General features: G+C 39.4%; 1 protein-coding gene and 1 long non-coding RNA gene across 3 annotated transcripts in view; one reads left to right on the plus strand and one right to left on the minus strand.

Moving 5' to 3' along the window:
• Positions 1 to 683: 683 nt before the first annotated feature.
• Positions 684 to 10507, minus strand: LOC102554680 (uncharacterized). Its single transcript, XR_005499289.2, has 3 exons — positions 3975 to 10507; positions 3535 to 3884; positions 684 to 1344 (listed from the first exon to the last, which is right to left on the minus strand). It is a non-coding gene; the product is annotated as an uncharacterized LOC102554680 (long non-coding RNA).
• Positions 10508 to 10747: 240 nt separating this feature from the next.
• Positions 10748 to 17795, plus strand: part of Ctsc (cathepsin C) — a 31571-nt gene continuing 24523 nt past the window's right edge. The window contains exons 1-2 of one of the 2 annotated variants that reach the window (XM_008759637.4): positions 10748 to 11157; positions 13509 to 13654. In XM_008759637.4, the coding sequence (XP_008757859.1) occupies positions 10986 to 11157; positions 13509 to 13654 (318 nt within the window). In that variant the 5' untranslated portion in view covers positions 10748 to 10985. The remainder of the gene's footprint in view (positions 11158 to 13508; positions 13655 to 17795) is intronic. The other variant, NM_017097.2, reaches the window with a different exon arrangement.

The following is a 17795-nucleotide window of genomic DNA, read 5'->3' on the forward strand; positions in this document are numbered from 1 at the left end:
CTTTAGTCAGATATCTGGTAGAAGCATTTTAAGGGAGGAGAGAAATGCCTTTGGATCACAGTTTGAGAAGGTTTGAGAGTCTTCACAGCAGGAAAGACATGGTGGTAGGAGTGGTTCTCAGTCTGCAGCTCTAGCAATATGATGTGGGGTGGTTAGTCATATCCCCTTAGTTGTCAGAAATCAGAGAAGAAAGCCTAGCCAGAACACAGGCTGAATTACAACCCATAATGCCAACCCAAAGCAACCCATTTTCTTCAGAGAGACTTCCCCCAAATTCATAAGTACTTTATGGTGTTCCAAAAGAGCTCAACCACATGCAGACCAAGTGTTCAAATATACTGTTTGGGGTGTGAATTGTTAGAGCATTTCATACCCAAGTTCTACCCTCCTGCCTTTTGCCAAACCCTTTACCACAGATCAAAACTCCCAGCCCTTAGCATTTACACATTATTTTTTGCAATTTAAGGATTACATGCTGTGATCCAATATGCATAGTGTCTGAATATCTTAGACCCTCAATAATGGTAATCACTATTAGGACTTTCTTATACTTTCTGACTCTTTGCTCCCACTTATTAAATATATTTCGTGTGTGTGTGTGTGTGTGTGTGTGAGAGAGAGAGAGAGAGAGAGAGAGAGAGAGAGAGAGAGAGAGAATGTATGTGTTTATTTGTACCGAGTGTTTACAGGTCCTGCAGAGGCCAGAAGTCAGTGTCAGATACCCTGGAACTGTAGCGAAAGGCGACTGTGAGCTGCCTTCTGTGGGTCTAGCAATTGCTCCACTGAGTCATCTCTCCTGCCCTACTGCTCTCATTTTTAATTCAGTTTCTCTGTTCTTAGTTCACCGATAAGGCACGTGTTGTTACTGTGCTCCCTGTATGAGTCAGAAATGCTAGGGGGAACTTACCAGAGATGACCACTCAGACACAGTGTATAGCCAATTAAAAGTCTTTATTTTATCTAGCAGTCTGGGATCCTACCCCAGTTTGGGGATCTGAGTCTCTAGAACTCTGGGTTTGTACTAGCAGAGACTGTCTTGGCCTCTGACTCAGCAGCTGCAGGGGGGCTTTGCAGAAGTAAACAGTTTGAGGCAAGCAGTTTTAATAGAAAGTAAGATAAGGGGTTCACTGGAGGGAGTTCCACACAAACAGTTTGAACAAAGGCAAGGCTTAAGTTGGCTCGGACATCGTGACCTTTGGTTCCTAGAACAGGGTTGGGTAGTTTTCCACCAGCATATTCTATCAAGGAGATCAGATTCAGGTTAAAGCAGGAACGGCCTCAGCCAGTGTACGAGACGGAGGATATTCTTCACTGTCTCTCCCTGGAACATAGGTTTCCTAAAATCTGAAAGTCAAAAAAATTATATTGGAAATGTTAAAACTAAAGCAGCCCATGGTAAAAGTTTCTGTTCCGTGTACATTCTCTCAACTTCCTCTCAGATAGTCATGTCGGACTGGCGAACGATCGAGCACTTGGAGGAATATTAGAGCTATAAGCTTAGGTGCAAATTCCAGGAAAGAAAACTATTTTTAGAACATTTATCAATAAACAAACACCATGTTTTTAAAATCATGTAGTATATATGAGTCCAGAGAGGGGGAGAAAAACATCCAAGACTGAATCTAACCGCCCATCAGTTGTTCCTCTAAGTTTTCACAATGTTGCAATCTATCTTTCTTGGCCAACACATCAAAAGCACTCTTGGATTTAAAAATAAAATAGGTAAATAGAGTAAATAGCACAGCAACTAAATATATTAAGAACAATTTGATAAACTGCAAAGTTGATTTGAAATTAACAAGAAATACTTCAATTAGATTCTAACCCTCTTCTGACCTCCTGACATCCTGAAAAAGGTTACAGAAAGGACACACTCAATTGGTAATGCATTATTTTGAACATTAAAGAGTATAACTTTTTTATATGTTTGTTTTATAAACTGATAAATCAACTTACCACAGAGAAAATATTAACAAAATCGTAAATTAGACTCTATAGGCCACAGTCAGGACCTAATAACAAAATGTTACACTAAAAATAACTTCATAACACAAGAAATAGATTCTCTTAAATAACATACAGAGGAAGCTGAGAATCCAATATGCCATATTTTTTAAATTATAAAAAAATAGCAGTAAGGGATGTAGTTTTTCTCAAAAGAAAATATAGAGCCTAATATATCCTTATTACTAAAAGTTCACACAAACCAATGAGAAATGCAAGGTGATAATTAAATAATTAAGTATCTGAAATATTTCAAGCAAATTTTTAACAATCTGAAATACTTAAAACTACTTAGAGAAAGGAGGTAGTCAGCAGCATCCTGGCGAGCACGGTAGAAGTTTGTGAACCCGGGAGAGACAACTGGCTTTCTGAGGGTTGTTCTGGATAGAGATCACTGTGGATTCCTTGTAATTACTCCAGCTACTTTCCTATACAATTAAAAGCACCTGGGGCTGACAAGATGGCTCAGGAAATAAAAGTCTTTTGTCAGCAACCTGATGTTCTAAGGTTACTTCCTGTAACTCACATGGTGGAAGAGAACTGATTCCTGCAAAGTGTCCTCTTACCTCCTCATGTATACTTGGGCATGTGAGTGTGTGTGCGTGACACACACACACAAATAAATAAAAAATAGTATCTTTTAAGAACTGTTACTTTTTAAGAAAAATGAAAGTATTTTTTAGGGAAGATACATGTTCAAGAAATTGTATTATGATATTGTTTACAGTGCTAAAGAATGATAATGCTGAAGTACCCAGAGATAAACTCAAATGTCCAAAATAAGAAAATTGTTAGATTTATTATTGATCTTTAGTACTATACAATTACTTCCTGTAAATTAATTCAGTTGCTTGAATGAGAAGATCTCTATAATGTAATTTAAAGAATGAAAGTATTTTACTAGGAATGAAAACAAGATTGAGGGGAAATATATTGAACATGTTACCATTTAATTGGCATAATCAGTGTGTTTGTGAGTGTGTGTGTGTGCATGAGTGTGTGTGTGTGTGTATGTGTGTATTAAAAGAATATTGCTTTCAGTGTATAATCTATGGCACAGATGTTCTAAACGCTTCACAAAATAACTTATTTTAAAACCTCAGGGTCTCTCATTGACCCTAAAGTTTGTCTAGGCTAACTGCCAGTGTACCCAGGTACCTCCTGTCTGTGCCTGCCCAATGCTCTAACAGCCGGCACCACTACTCCTGGTTTGTTACGTGGAGGAGGGGCTCTGGAGTACAAATCAGAATCTCATAGCTACAGGGCAAGCACTTTATTTACTAAGCCACCGCTCCAGCCCTCTTGTCAGATTTCATAATTTTAATGGGAGATCTAAAGTTCGTTCTATCTATCTGTCTGTCTGTCTGTCTGTCTGTCTGTCTGTCTATCTATCTATCTATCATCTGTCTCTCTCTCTCTATCTATCATGCATGTATTATCTATCTACCCATTCACTGTAAAACTGTGGAGGGTAACACATGAATCCCTCTGTCTTTTCAATTATTAGTGAAATTAAATGTTTAAACTCACCATGTCATTAACTGAGGAAGGGATCTGATTCTGAAAAGGAAAGAATTTTCTGCATTTGGGGACTTGACCTTCACTTTTGCCACTGTAGGCCAGCTAGCTTGGTTCTGGTCTCTTCTTGTAAAGATGTAATTCTGCTGTTTCAGAATTCACTTGGTTGAATTTATCTTTTCATCCTGGCATTGCTTATAACAATAAAAGGAAGCCAACCTAAACTGCAAAGCTTTGAAAGTAAAACGATGACACATAGCTTAGCTGTCCTATTGCCCAATGGTTTTTTTCACGAAAGTCTTCTTTGTTAAGTAGTGTAGGGTCAACTTTTACAACTTCTCTCTTATGCTGGATGAATTTGTCTGAAAGTGAACAGTACAGAGTAAGAGATACCAAATTTAATCATTTGTTAATCCTAATATTAATCCAGTAAAAATCTGCTCCTGACAAACCTGATTCTGAAATCCGGAGAGTAAAGTGGTATTCTTTCAATTGACATTTAATAATACTGGAGATCTCTCGATGAGACAATCAAATCTCAGGTAGCTTGGTGTTTCTGTTTCAGGAGAGCAGGGAAATTAATTACACGTGGCTTTAAGAAATATTTACAGATAAAGTAATAAAGTTAACTAGCAGCCATTTAAGGAGGAGCCACTGAGGAAGTAAATTATTTACAATAAAAATTTCCCAAGCAGTGCAAATGAGCTGTCATTAAAAACATGTTGAAATATTTCAGGCAGAGAAGACAGAAAGACAGGAAGATAAGAAAGAGAAAAGGGATCTGGACAGCTTGATTGTCAAATGTTTTAAGACAATGAGCAACCAGAGGAACAAAGGGTTAGTGAGGTCAGACACAGAGGGATCATAGGAGTTTGTTCCAAAATGATTTAAAAACAAAAAACCAAAAACCAAAGCCAAAAACAACTGAGTGAGGTGTTTTAAACAGGGGAGTTACTTGATAAAGGAAAAAAATGGGTGGTAAAGATCTCTAGGGTACACTGCAGATCGGATGAGAAAGGGGCAGGGAGACACAGGGGCTGGAAATATGAGGTCTTGTGTTGTGCATCAGTTCAAAGACTAGTTAGTGAGCATAGGAAGTAGTTGCTGTGGGTAACAGCAAGAAGTGATGATGGTACATTGGACAAGGCGCATGCTCAGCCAAGGAGGTCATCAGGTTCGGTGACCCATGGGAAAATCTGACTCTTGATGGAATAGATGCTTCTTAAAGTGTTGATTCAAAGGCCCAGGCTGATGCAGTCCATGCAGATAGTGGACTGGGAGCGGGGTCATAATTGACATTAGCTCAGCACTTCACAGCTCAGCTGCTTCCAGTCTGAACAGCTCACTTGGAAAACCTGTTTCTCTTCTTTTGTATTCGACTGCATTAGTCATTAGAGAAGCCTCACTTTCTTCATTGCATTCTAGAGTTCGAATTTAAAACCTCATGCCCTCATTTCGTTATTATTTTTATAGTTGCCAGTCGCGAACCCACAGAAAAATCACTTACTTTTCTAAGCTTCTGTTTTCTAATCTGTCATCAGAAGATTACTCTCAGATTGACCTAAAAGGTGGCTACATTATATACTACTTAATCTACTAAAATATGAAGAATATTTCTTTAAAATGACATGCTCACGATTCTACCAAATTCAAAGGTATCTTTTCGTACATTATCTGAATAAAACTGTAGATACTTCATACTTTATAGTCAAAAATGAAGCAAGCAAGACAGAACTAACAGGGAGTGTGTGCTCTGTGGTCTTCCATTATTAGATTCATGCTGTGTTCTCTGCTGGCCTATCTCTGCTATCTTGTAAGCAAGGATACACAATTTTGAGACAGGTTCCTTCACAGGATGTCAGATAGAAAGTTATTGTAGCTAAGCTATTCTCCCAGTATATTATTCATGCGTTTATGGGGAGGGGCTACAATAAGTAAACACTGCTGCCAGTCATGTAAAAGCAAGTTTATGAATCACATGGCAATGCTATTTAGTACTGAGAGCAAACACCTGTCTTTTTGTTTTTATGATGATGTCTGAGTTGTAATCCAAAGTGGCTATGATGTCTTCATCCTTTAGTCTTAGCCTTTCAAGTGCTGGCATTCTAGATCCGGGACACTGTGGCCACACACTGCATCCAAGGCAAGTCTTCCAATTATTACTAAGGGAGGATTACTGTAAATAGCGTACTATATCAACCATGTTAGTAGTGCAACAGCTTTGTCAAACTTGTATTTACTATGTCTCTTCATTGAAGCAGAAGATTATATAGAGTCATTGGTCTAGATCAGAGGTTCTTAACCAGTAGGTCACAACCCTTTTGGGATTCAATGACCTTTTCATAAGGGTAACATATTATGTATCCTGCATATCAGATATCTGCATTACAATTCACAACAGTAACAAAATTCAAGACGGTAACAAAAATAACTTATAGTAAGGGGTCACCTCAACATGAGGAACTTTAAAGGATCAACGTGTCAGGGTGGTTGGAAACATCTGGCTAGATAAACAGAGTTTTTATGAAAATATTCCATGATATTTGCCAACAACTCGATGGCGCTTGCCTCAGGATGCGTCACTACTGTGATGAGACACACTGCTGGCTTTGAAAAAAGTATGTCACCCGGTGACTTCATTTTATTGTTATTGATAGGAGGATACTGCAAGCCTTTGAAAAGTGCAAAGCTTCTCTCGCACTTGAGTGGGGCTAGCTGTAGGGGAAGGTGAGGCAGGTGTGGCTAGGTGTCTGGAAACTCCCCTAAGCCAGTGTTTTTCAGGTTCTTGTTTCAATAATTTGAAGAATGAAATGCATGGACCATAGAGGACCAGGTTTAGAGAGAAGTTTTTTATAGATTTATAGGTGGGAACAAAACAAAGGAAAAAAGAAAAAAAACAAAACAAAACAAGGAGATGGAGAAGTGTGGTTCCCAGGACATAGAGTACCACTGAACTGCTAGTTTAGTGGAGCTTTATCAAGGGCTTATGACAGAAACAGAAGTGAGGTTAAGGGGGATTAGCTGGTCAGTCCTGTTGGTCCAACCAAGTGTTCAGGGGCCTTTTGTTGGTTTCAGCCAGCAGTCACATAGTCATATAGTTAAGTGCAGTCTCTAGGCAGAGGTGCTCATTGTGTAGATGAAGACAGAAAGACCAGGAGCTCTTCTGGCCTCTACCAAGGACATTCTCAGAGTTGATGCTTGGGGATCCTACCCAACATGTCCAGTTCTATTTCATGTTATTGCCATTGATGCTGAATGTTTTAAGAAAACAAAAACCCATTTCCCATTCATAGTCGATGAAGTGTTATCTTGGAGTTTTCTTGAAGATGAACATGACGGCACTCCTTTGATTCTAGAACTTGCGAAGCAGAGGCAGACAAATGTCTATGAGTAGCAGGCCATCCTGGTTTACGTGGTGAGCTTGAGTTCCAGGCCACCCAAAGCTACATAGTGTGGTCTCATCACAAGAAAGAAGGGAGGAGGGAAGCAAGGGCACTCTGAGAAGAGTTTTAGAAATAATCAGCAGTCCAGCTAACTGAGCAGGAAGCATTACAAAGATAGCCTTCAGGAACTATCTTTAGGCTGTTCAGATCAGGTGACTGTTTATGATTCTCTCCTTCTGCCTTCTGTTCTTTCATCTAGTTTGTTGAGGAAATGAATGGGAAGATATCGGCTGATCTTTGTGATAAATCTTGACATACAAGATTAATAGAATTCTATAGTACAAAAGCATGAAGTGTGGAAGAAAAGTCAATCATACCATTAGAAGGAACCACACGAATGCAGCAGGATGTGGAGTTTTTAAAAGCTATGTAGCAATAAGGATAGAAACAAAGTACCAAACCCAGGCAGGACATTATAAGTGCCCAATAAACTGTTACTGCTTTTTTATTGCTGAGGATAATTTTGGACATGTCTCTCCAGAGTGACACCACAGGGGCCACACACAGTGACTCCACTTTTTTTAAAAAGCACCTACTGGGGTTGTGCTCACTTCAGGACTCCAGGATCCATCTCAGTTTCCTAGTCAAACCAGCCACTGAAAGTACAGCTCCCATGTCAGAGATTGACCATTTCTGCGCAAACTGCACTTCTGTATGGGCTATTCTGGAAACCAAATTCCTTGCTGGACTGACTGTGATTACCTCAGACCTCTCCTTATGAGCACCTCCCTTCCAATTCTAAGTCCTACCTTCTTTGCCTGCCTTGTCTTGGCTCTGTCTATACATGTTCCCTTTTTTGTTTCTATACATGCTTTTTGTTTTGTAGACATTAGTCTCAGGTAAGTCATTTAAGCCTCAACTTTACTAAGAATAAGATCAAATTCCAAAATAGCTACCTTGTAGAATTATACCATACTTATTATATAGAATGGCCTGTGTTTATTGCTTTGGTGCTTTTTATTAAATAGGCTGGTATATTGCCTTAGTAAAATTAACACACTAAATACAAATTTAATATTGTTATTATCACCAATGCCAGAACGATTTGTAACACCAAATCCCACAACTAGAGTTGATATGTCCCATGTTCTCTCTGCCTCTAAGTTCTTTTATTTGGATGTGAATTCAAGTACGATGCTTTTCACATTCATTCACAAGGCAGAGATTATGGAATCATGATGCCAAATATCATTATTATTCATTCTTTTAACAAATATGGGGAGAATTAATTGCATGTTGGGAGTTATTTTGGAAACTAGGATTTAGAGGTCTACTTACCACCATGACGATGTCTAATAGAAATTTATATAGTGTGATGTCTTGTATAGGCTTGGCACAGGGAGTGGCACTATTAGAAGATGTGGCCTTGTTGGAGTAAGTCTGTCACTGTGGATGTTGGCTTTAAGACCCTAGTTGTCTGTGGGTTGGTCTTCTGCTAGTAGCCTTCAGATGAAAATGTAGAACTGTCAGCTACTCCTGTACCATACTTGCCTGGATGCTGCCATGTTCCTGCCTAGATGATTATGGACTAAACCTCTGAACCTGTAAGCCAGCTCCAATTGAATTTTGTCCTTATAAGAGTTGCCTTGGTTGGTCATGGTGTCTGTTCACAGCAGTAAAACTCTAATAACACTGGATAAAAGTGCTTGCCACCAAACCTGAATATATAAATTTAAGCCTTGGGACCCATGCAGTAGAAGGATAGAATTGACTCCATCCTATAAGTATCTCCTCCATACTCAAAATCAACATGTAAGTGTAACAAAAAAAAGCTTAAGAAAGAAGAAAAACAGTCCTAAAACCATAAATACATAAATATATACTGTGGCAAATGTGTGATACCTGAAGATATCTATCACTGACTCACTTAGTCACTGTAAACCAGGTGAGATAGAAATAGGAGGTGTAATTATGTACATTTTATAGATTAAACAAGGAGGGGGGAGGAGGAAGTGGAGGAGATGCAATACCAGATCTACAACAGCTTGTGCTGTGTGTGGTATTCCCTAAACCTCAAATTGATTTTGTATCATCTAAAATACTTTGAAAATATACTGCTGGAATTTACCTCAACACTATCTGGTTTGGCAGAGGTATAAGGTAAGACTCAGGGATTTGCATTTCTCATAAACTGGCCGTGGAACTACACTTCAGGAATCACACTCTGCAGTGCTGCCTCTCAGTCCTCCCTATGGTTGTGGAAGGCCAAGGACAAGTACTTAGAAACTCATGTTATCTCTTATCATTCAACATATACTGAATTTTGGGGCACGCAAACTGCACATGTTTCTTGCTGATTCTCCCTAACTGGCAATGACATTTAACAAGTGATTTGACTCTCTAAATCTTCATTTCCTAATATCAGGATGTATTCATTAATCCAAAGTGACCCACAATTTTTATTTATCATTGATTTTAGAAAGGCTGCTTAAATTTTTTCTAATAAGTAAGTATTCTACTTTGATTATGTCCATCAAAGAAATTCTCAGATCCCACATTTACATCTACAATATAGATCATTTAGTAAAATGTTTAATGTTTCAAGAATGACAGACTGTAGAAATTTAGGAAAGTGATGGTAGTCTGTAATGGGACTTTTAAAAATGCTAGCTTAATTATACAATGTCAGTTCTTAATCCTATAAAGGCTTATAAGATCTAAAAGGTGTCAGCGCCTCCATATTTAGCTCTTGTAGCCTAATTTCATATGAAAGAACACTCTAGCCCCTTAGTTATCAAGAAGGACCCCTATCAAAGTGTGCCTTCTGGCTTAGAAGTCTGAGTGCTTTTAAATCAGAATTTAGAGACAGAAGTGGTTTGCTCTTCAAACACATTGCTTCCTCAGACTGCTTGTACTCAGTAGAAAGAAAAAAAAAGGCCTGCGTGTAAATACCTGTGATCTGTAGGATGAGGTTTAAAAAAGTGCATAAACATAGTAAGGCAAAGAGGCTCATCAAGTCTGCCTGGTTCATCTCTGTATTCTCAAATTAGCTCAGCAAGAACATGATCCCAGCCAACAACAGCCAGGCAACTCAGAACAGCTCTCCCCAGAGGAGGAGGCTTCCCTAATGACTGCTACTTAACAAATGCGGGCAAGACCCCACAGAGGAGGAAAGGTGCAACCATGCTCACAGGAACTCACCCTGGGGAAAGCCTGACACCGAGCTCAGAAGACCATCTTTCTGAGCAAGTTACTTCCTCTTTCTCTACCTCTTGCTTTCATTCCGAAAACAGAAGGCTTGAACAATGTCATCATCCCCTGTCACCCCCCTCACCCCCATTCAACTAAATCCTATAAAGTTCCAGAGAGGGGGAAAAAAAACGGATTCACCAAACCTGTAAATATGCACTACAATTGAAATCTTCTGGTAAGTAGACAGACAGGAGGCGAAACAAAACCCTGAAGATAGGAAGGTAGAGTTGTGAAATAGAACAGAAATTCTCAAACGAGTGGCTCAGGTTAGCTAGTAAACTTTTCCCACAGGAGTCAGAAATGCAGGAAAGCGGCCAAAACCAAGGGAAAGAGAATTAGCCTCCGTAGACTTAAGCCTCTTGTCAACCTTGTCCTGGCACAGGGTAGATTCTATTTTAATCACACTGACATTACAAAACACAGCAACAGAGTCCTCAGCTTCAGGGTCCCGTGAAAGAAAGGCAGAGGTCCCCAAAGGCCACTATCCTCCTTCCTCATGCTGGTGCTTGTCCCCACCCTACAGGATCACTAACTTCCTCAGGCCACAGGTAATTCTATCTCACTCAGCTCTTTCCACCTAGTGCTGCCTCACCTAGTCACACCCTGGCCCTCCCCACATCTCAGTCACTCCAAGCCCCTGTCCTCCCAGCCTGGCCGCTCCTCCCCCACCTCGTTCTGTTCTCAGCGTCCTGTAACCCCGCCCCAGGACCCAGGGTTTCCGGGCTCTTGGGTATTTTAGGGCGCGAGCCACAGGGGTCGCCTGACTCCCATCGCGTAGTGTTCTAGTTGTTGTTTTCTCTGCCATCTGCTCTCCGGGCGCCGTCAACCATGGGTCCGTGGACCCACTCCTTGCGCGCCGCCCTGCTGCTGGTGCTTTTGGGAGTCTGCACCGTGAGCTCCGACACTCCTGCCAACTGCACTTACCCTGACCTGCTGGGTACCTGGGTTTTCCAGGTGGGCCCTAGACATCCCCGAAGTCACATTAACTGCTCGGTAATGGGTAAGCCGCTTTCTGTGATCCCGACCCGTCCTTTTCGGTCCCTGGGTGCTTGCCGCGGGTCCGGCACTTATGGGTGACTGGAGAGTTAAGAGCTGACGAACGGTCCCTTGGGGGATCCGAGCCATGGCCGCTAAGTTGAAACTTGAGCTGCTGAGAACTTCTAACTTTACACTTACTTTCCTGATTATCTCACAACTTATATATTCAAGGAAACTTGCTCCTGGTGTTTCTACTTGTTTTATTTGCTTTGATTTCTTACAAGCAAATAGAGATCTGCTTTCTTGATCCTTCACTCAAGTCTGACAGGTTCTTGTTTTTAAAAATCGTGCTGAGCTCATACTCTGGGACCTAGCAAGCTGCCCCTCCCCCAACCCCACCGCCTGCAAAGGACTGTTTTACCTGCTCCTGCCCTTGACGTTTTGGACTGCTCTGTTTAAGGACTTCAAGAGATAGACAAAAGCTTTGTCCTGTTTCTTTTGTCACACTTTACCCAGTAGTGTTTGGAAATGAACCAAACTTAGTGCCACGCTCATGGAAGGCTCTCAGGGAATATGTAGTGAGTGAACACTGGGACATTCCACGTGCCTCAGACCTAGGAAATCACTAGTACGCGTGTCACAAGAGTGACACTTCTGGTCTCCCCTCTCAGTCTGAGTAGCAAAGACAGTTCTAAACTGTAGTTTTCTTGTGAATAGAATAAAGGCTGTCACATATCCCACCTCCTCTCCCCCCAAAGAAGATTCATTTAATTAATTCCAGGTGACTGGGTTTAGCTTAATCCTGGGCAGTGTCTACAACAGTTTGTTTCTTTTCTAAATTTGAGCTTGGAGACGAGGCAGAAGGGAGAGACAGGGTTGGCATTGCCTTATCACATGAAGTTTTTGATAAGTTATTTCTCCACCTGCAAAATAAGCCAATTCAAGCCAGATCACAGATCTATCTTATCTATCTATCTATCTATCTATCTATCTATCTATCTATCTATCTATCTATCTATCTATCTATCTCTATCTCAGGTTTATTGGGAAGCTGCGTTTGTTAGGGGATGCAAGTTCACTGGCCAGGGAAGCAGCCTTGTGACAGGAGACAGAGGAGAGGGGGAAGAGATAGAAAGTTCTCACAGAGGGTCAGAAGAGAGGAGGGACAAGAGAACAAAATGTCTGGATTATATAGGGAAGAGCCTCTGGGGGAAGGGCAGCCCTGCTCCAAGGCTGCAAAGTTCAGGATAGAGGGCTTCGTGCACCAGGTAGGGACCAAGGGATGCTGGAAGAACCTGAAGGTCAGGCCTACTTTGATAAGTAAAATACTCACATAAGCCACTTGTCGGGGATGAAATCCAACTGTCTCCATCTAATGTGTTAATCTGAAAGAAAGAAAGAGAAAGTAAGAGAGACTAATGTGTGAAACATACATGGATATAGCTGAATAGGAGCCTCTGCCTATAAACCTACTCTTGACTCTAACTCAATTAAAGACACACAGAGATCTGACCCCTGATATGAAAATTAAACATTGATCCCTATCAACTCAAATCATTTTTATATATTAGAAGACTCATGTTGGCTGAATCCTTTGGAAGGATGTATACTGAGGTGTTAGTCTCTACAATCTTTGAGGAGAGAGGTACCTCATTTCTTTGAACAGATTACTTTCTGTCTTAATGGGCTCAACACATTCTTATGATTTGAAAACCAGTCATTTTATATAGCCTTTTTTTAATCAGTTTTTTTTAACTTTCCCCCATTTCTGTAGTTTTGAAGAGTCCCCTCCCCATTCATTAAAAGGAAAACAGTATCCCACACCCCTCTCTCTTTCTCTCTCTTGCTATGTAGCCCTGGTTTGGATATAATTTAGTATATAGACCTGGATTTAAACTCATCAAAATCCACCTGCCTCTGACTCTGGAGAGCTGAGATTAACACACCCAGCTGGAAAAATATTCTAAATGTTTGGGTGTACTATGGTCTCTCTGCTAGAGTGCTACCTGACACCCCTATGTTCTTCATTGGCTTGCTGGAGCCCTCTGTCACCATACACAGGGGAACAAACACGAGACTCTTAAAAAAAAAGTCTTTTTAGGCAGAGTCTCACTATGTATCCCCAGAGAGCCTAGAATTTACTATTTAGTCCAGGCTAGTCTCCCAGAAATTTGCCCATATCCTTATTCCCAGTGCTGAATTTATAATTAAAGGTCTGTCTTATCAGGTCCAGGAGAGACTGATTTTTTTTTTTCATGAACAAAATCATGAATCCCAGTTAGGTTGCAAGGTCGGAAAGTACCTTATTGAGGAGATGTACTCTCCTTGAGTGTCCTGTTAACTTTTATTTGTTATCCATTTTGTTTTCTTTAGAACCAACAGAAGAAAAGGTAGTGATACACCTGAAGAAGTTGGATACTGCCTATGATGAAGTGGGCAATTCTGGGTATTTCACCCTCATTTACAACCAAGGCTTTGAGATTGTGTTGAATGACTACAAGTGGTTTGCGTTTTTCAAGGTTAGTTTCTGTTTGTAGTCATTTCTTATCTAAAATTTCTCCCGATTGGGAACCTCTGGAGTGTTCCTTTTAGACCATGAACATAACCTGAACAGACACGAGCCTTTCTAAGACAAGTCAACTATTGTAAATTTGACATTTAAAAATTAAACTTTTTAGTAAGTTTGTTCATTTAAAAATGTATAGTTCAGTGTTATATATTTTGTTATCTATAAAAAATTCTTATTTCCTATATTACATACTGTTAAATGTTCCCTTACTCGTTGGCTTTGTAGTGAATCTATAGGAAAAATAAGTAGATGATACGTTTCATTTTCTAAAGTTCATTCTGTTCTTCTAATCATGTCCTGTTGGCTCAGACAGACTGGCCTGAAGGACTCATTGGAGTATTAAAATGTATTACATATGGTGATGTGAATAATTTATTTGGTTAAAGTAGAAAGGGAAATAGAATTCATAAAAGTCATTATGCTCCTAGGGCTGATGTAAGCAAATGACCCGCTAACCTCCATGACTGGAATTTTACTTCTCTGACTGAGTATAGAACCATTGTCAAGGCACAGTGCTCGCATGCAAGCATTCTCTGGGTTAAAATGGGTGGGCCTGTCTGGATTCTGTGGCTCCCATGTGTTCGTCCTCATGGAGGAGCTGAAACTTTTGCTATAGGCTTAGTATTAAATGGTTCAAGTAAATGGCATCTGAAGCAGCTGTTTCTCATTAAACATAGAAAAATGTACACAGAGTTTTTCATAATCTTTGTAGTCCCCTGGTGCATCTGGTAAGAATAGACCATTTATAGACACTTCTGGGAAACTTGGGAATACATCTGTTAAAAATGATACTAGACGGCCTGACCTCTGAGTTTGATTTCCCATATGACTTGATTTATCCCAAGGATGTAGGATTCTGAGCCAAACATATTTCTTAGAATAACTTCCAGAGATATTTGAATACAGACCTCTCTTTAATATAAAATAAATAAAACGAAGAGATCGAGAGGGTGACTCAATTCCCATCTGGTCCCTAGCCAGCTAGTAAGAATCAGTGTTTGTCTTATTATTAGTTAGGAGCCCGTATGATGTAACTAGTTGTTATGTTTACTATCAACTCCAAGCCAAGCACTGTACTAAAATCCATCCTAACGGTATCTGAATCTCAAGTTTCAGTTACCTGATGGAGATGGTGGGCGTATTCAGTCTGAATTTAGTTCTCGGTGTGTATTTGAATGGGCCTACGTTGTTTTTTTTGTTTCTATGTTTTTGAAGTACACAATTTCCCCCTTCCCTTTTCCCTTCTCAAACCCTCCTATAACCCTTCCTTTCTCCTCAAATTTATGGCCTCTGTTTTTTATTCCTTAATACACACACGTTCATAAGTATATATGGTGTGTTTTGAGGCCTGACAATTTGGTATTGGATAACCAACTGGTGTGCTCTTCACTGATTTCCCGTCTCAGAATTCCTTAGTTGCTTGTAGTTAATTGTTTAGAGTTGAAGCCTCATAGCCTTTCCCTAGAGCACTCTAACACATTCATTGTTGTTGTCTTTGTTCAGCTTCTGTTCAGGATAAGAGTTTTTTAACAGCCACATTCCTTTCTTGGCCTTCACATCAAATTTGTAAATGACAATCATGGACAGAAAAAGATACTTAGTTTACATTATGAGCTCTGAGATGTGCCATCATTAACTGTCCGTGGTTTTCTTCTTCCCCTATCTTTATTGACACACAAAAAATACTTACTTGGTATTTGCTCAAAAAGAAGAAGAAAAAGGAAAAAAAAAGAATGAATGGAATAGATCTTGAACTCAGTTTGGAAATAAGTTGAACAAATCATTAAAAAGTTGGGAACGGGATAAAAATAGATGAATAAATAATTTATATACTTGTCTTAGAAAACGAAACTTCCCATTTATCTGGTCTGTAAAATACTCGTGAAAAAAATAAAATCACTATTAATTATAAGAGGCATAATAATCAGAAATAAGGCTATTTTGCACAGTATTTATCATGAGGGATGGGGGAGTAACTGACAGAGGAATGAAGAATTGGTGTACACAGTAGATTTCTTTCCAAATTATTTGAATATTTTGCCAGATCAGCAGGGTATTAATCACATTCGGTGGAAAGAACTAATTTTAAAGCAAAGACAGGTAAATGCGTTTTCAAGTTTAGAGGAAAGATAATGTATATGTAAATGACTAGGAAATAATTAAGCAGTGGTCTTGTACACCATTCTGGATACTATTAGACAAATGATTATTCTACCATTAAGTAGGAATAGGGTTTCAACACACACACACACACACACACACACACACACACACACACACGTGTATGCTTATAAAGTGGCCTTTTTCCAGAATGATTAGGTTCTAGAAAACCAAGCTTTCTTTTACTGCAGAAAAATTAAGCAATGTGGTTTATTTGGCTGGTGATAAAGGTAACACAACAATGTATATATAAGATTGTTTTTATTTCTGAAACATGTTTTAATGTAATCAGGTAGTTCCAGATGACAGTTTGCAAAGTTGGCTGCAGACCTGGTGACCTGAGATAGAGCCTCAAGGCCATGAAATGTAGATGGAAATCCACGAAGTTATCGAGACATGTAGCATTACACACATATCCACCTATACTTATAAATAAGCAAATAAACAAATAACACATTTTAATAGCAAATACATCAACAGTAAGAGATGAAAGTGTTTACAATTTTATAGAAAAGTATAAAGTGAAATGACTTTACATAAAAGGAGAATCGAGTTCTTTGGGTGACTTTGTTAACCTAAGTCTAGGTGAATTTTACCACAAGCATGAGGGTATTTCCTACAGTTCTGGGAAACCATATTTCAAAGAATATGTGACTCAAGAGAAAATAAACATTTCCATTGAATAAAGCACATAGACTTTTTTCTAGTGGCATAGAATGTGTCTTTTCAACTGGTGTTTAAAATTGGGCCTTCATTTCTTTTGTATTTTTAAGACAAGATCTTGATATGCGGTCCAGGCTAACCTTGAACTTGAAATCCTGTCCTAGTCTTTTACGTACTGGGGTTACATGTGTGGCCAACAGTCCTGGCTTAAAAATAGATAAATAGCATCAATTTTAAAGGTCCTATATCAACTAAATTTACTCACCCCAACTATTTCTTAAATATCCAATCAAGTTTTACTGTATGCATCCGCCATTTTAGTTCCATCCTTTATTCTAGAAAACAGTTGGAGTTCCAGGTCTTTTCATTAACACACCTAAGGTCATGGGCTTCGCATTACACTCGTGAGATGTATTTTTCTCGGATTCCTAACTGTTATCCTGCCTGATAACAGTTTCTTCCGTAGGTGGTGCATATGTTGAATGCTCATCATGTATTCCTTCTGTATCTTATATCTTAGTAGACATCGCCTCCCCTTCATTCTCTGCATCCGGGCTTGGCTTGGGGGTGACTAATGTCAGTGTCTTTGCTGATGCCTTGCTTTATTTACATCTTATTCAGGCTTAGCTGAAAGATTAATATGTTTCATGACTTTAAGGTTCCTAAACATTAAAAAAAATGAAGAAAAACTTAGCTTTTAATTACTTAAAATATGGTAGGTTGAACTAGGACTAGTCTGTCTGTGGAGTTGTATATGCCTTCAAGCTTACATAGTTCAAGTTGAACAGAAAACTAGTGACTATATATTTTTAAAGGTTCTCTTTTTCCTTATTGTTTAAGGAGATCTCTGACCTGCAGTCCCATCCAGGCAGAGATCTAAGCCTTTACAACTTCCTGTAAAAAGAGAAGAGAATAATTAGGCTTGTGACAAAATGGAAACTTCTTGGAAATGTACTTTGAAAACATAGGGCTCTCTAATGACAGCGATCATATGCCTCTCCTTGTCCCTGTGGCGCTTGTATACCTCTTTGAAGTATCTGCATATTAAAAAGCAGCTGGCCTCTTATAAAAACAAAACAAAACCAATGCAACAAAACCAGGTAGAATATATAGGGCTGAAATCATGTTTGACTTTATGTGATCAGTGGTAAGTGATCACTTTCTCCTTCCTTGTGTTTTTATGTCCCTTCATCAATTTTTATGAAAAGCTATATAAATTTCCACTGGAAGACATCCTCAGCCGAACAGTCCAGAGGAAGTCATATAAA

The sequence above is a fragment of the Rattus norvegicus genome, chromosome 1 (assembly GCF_036323735.1).
Source record: "Rattus norvegicus strain BN/NHsdMcwi chromosome 1, GRCr8, whole genome shotgun sequence".
Lineage (NCBI taxonomy): Eukaryota > Metazoa > Chordata > Mammalia > Rodentia > Muridae > Rattus > Rattus norvegicus.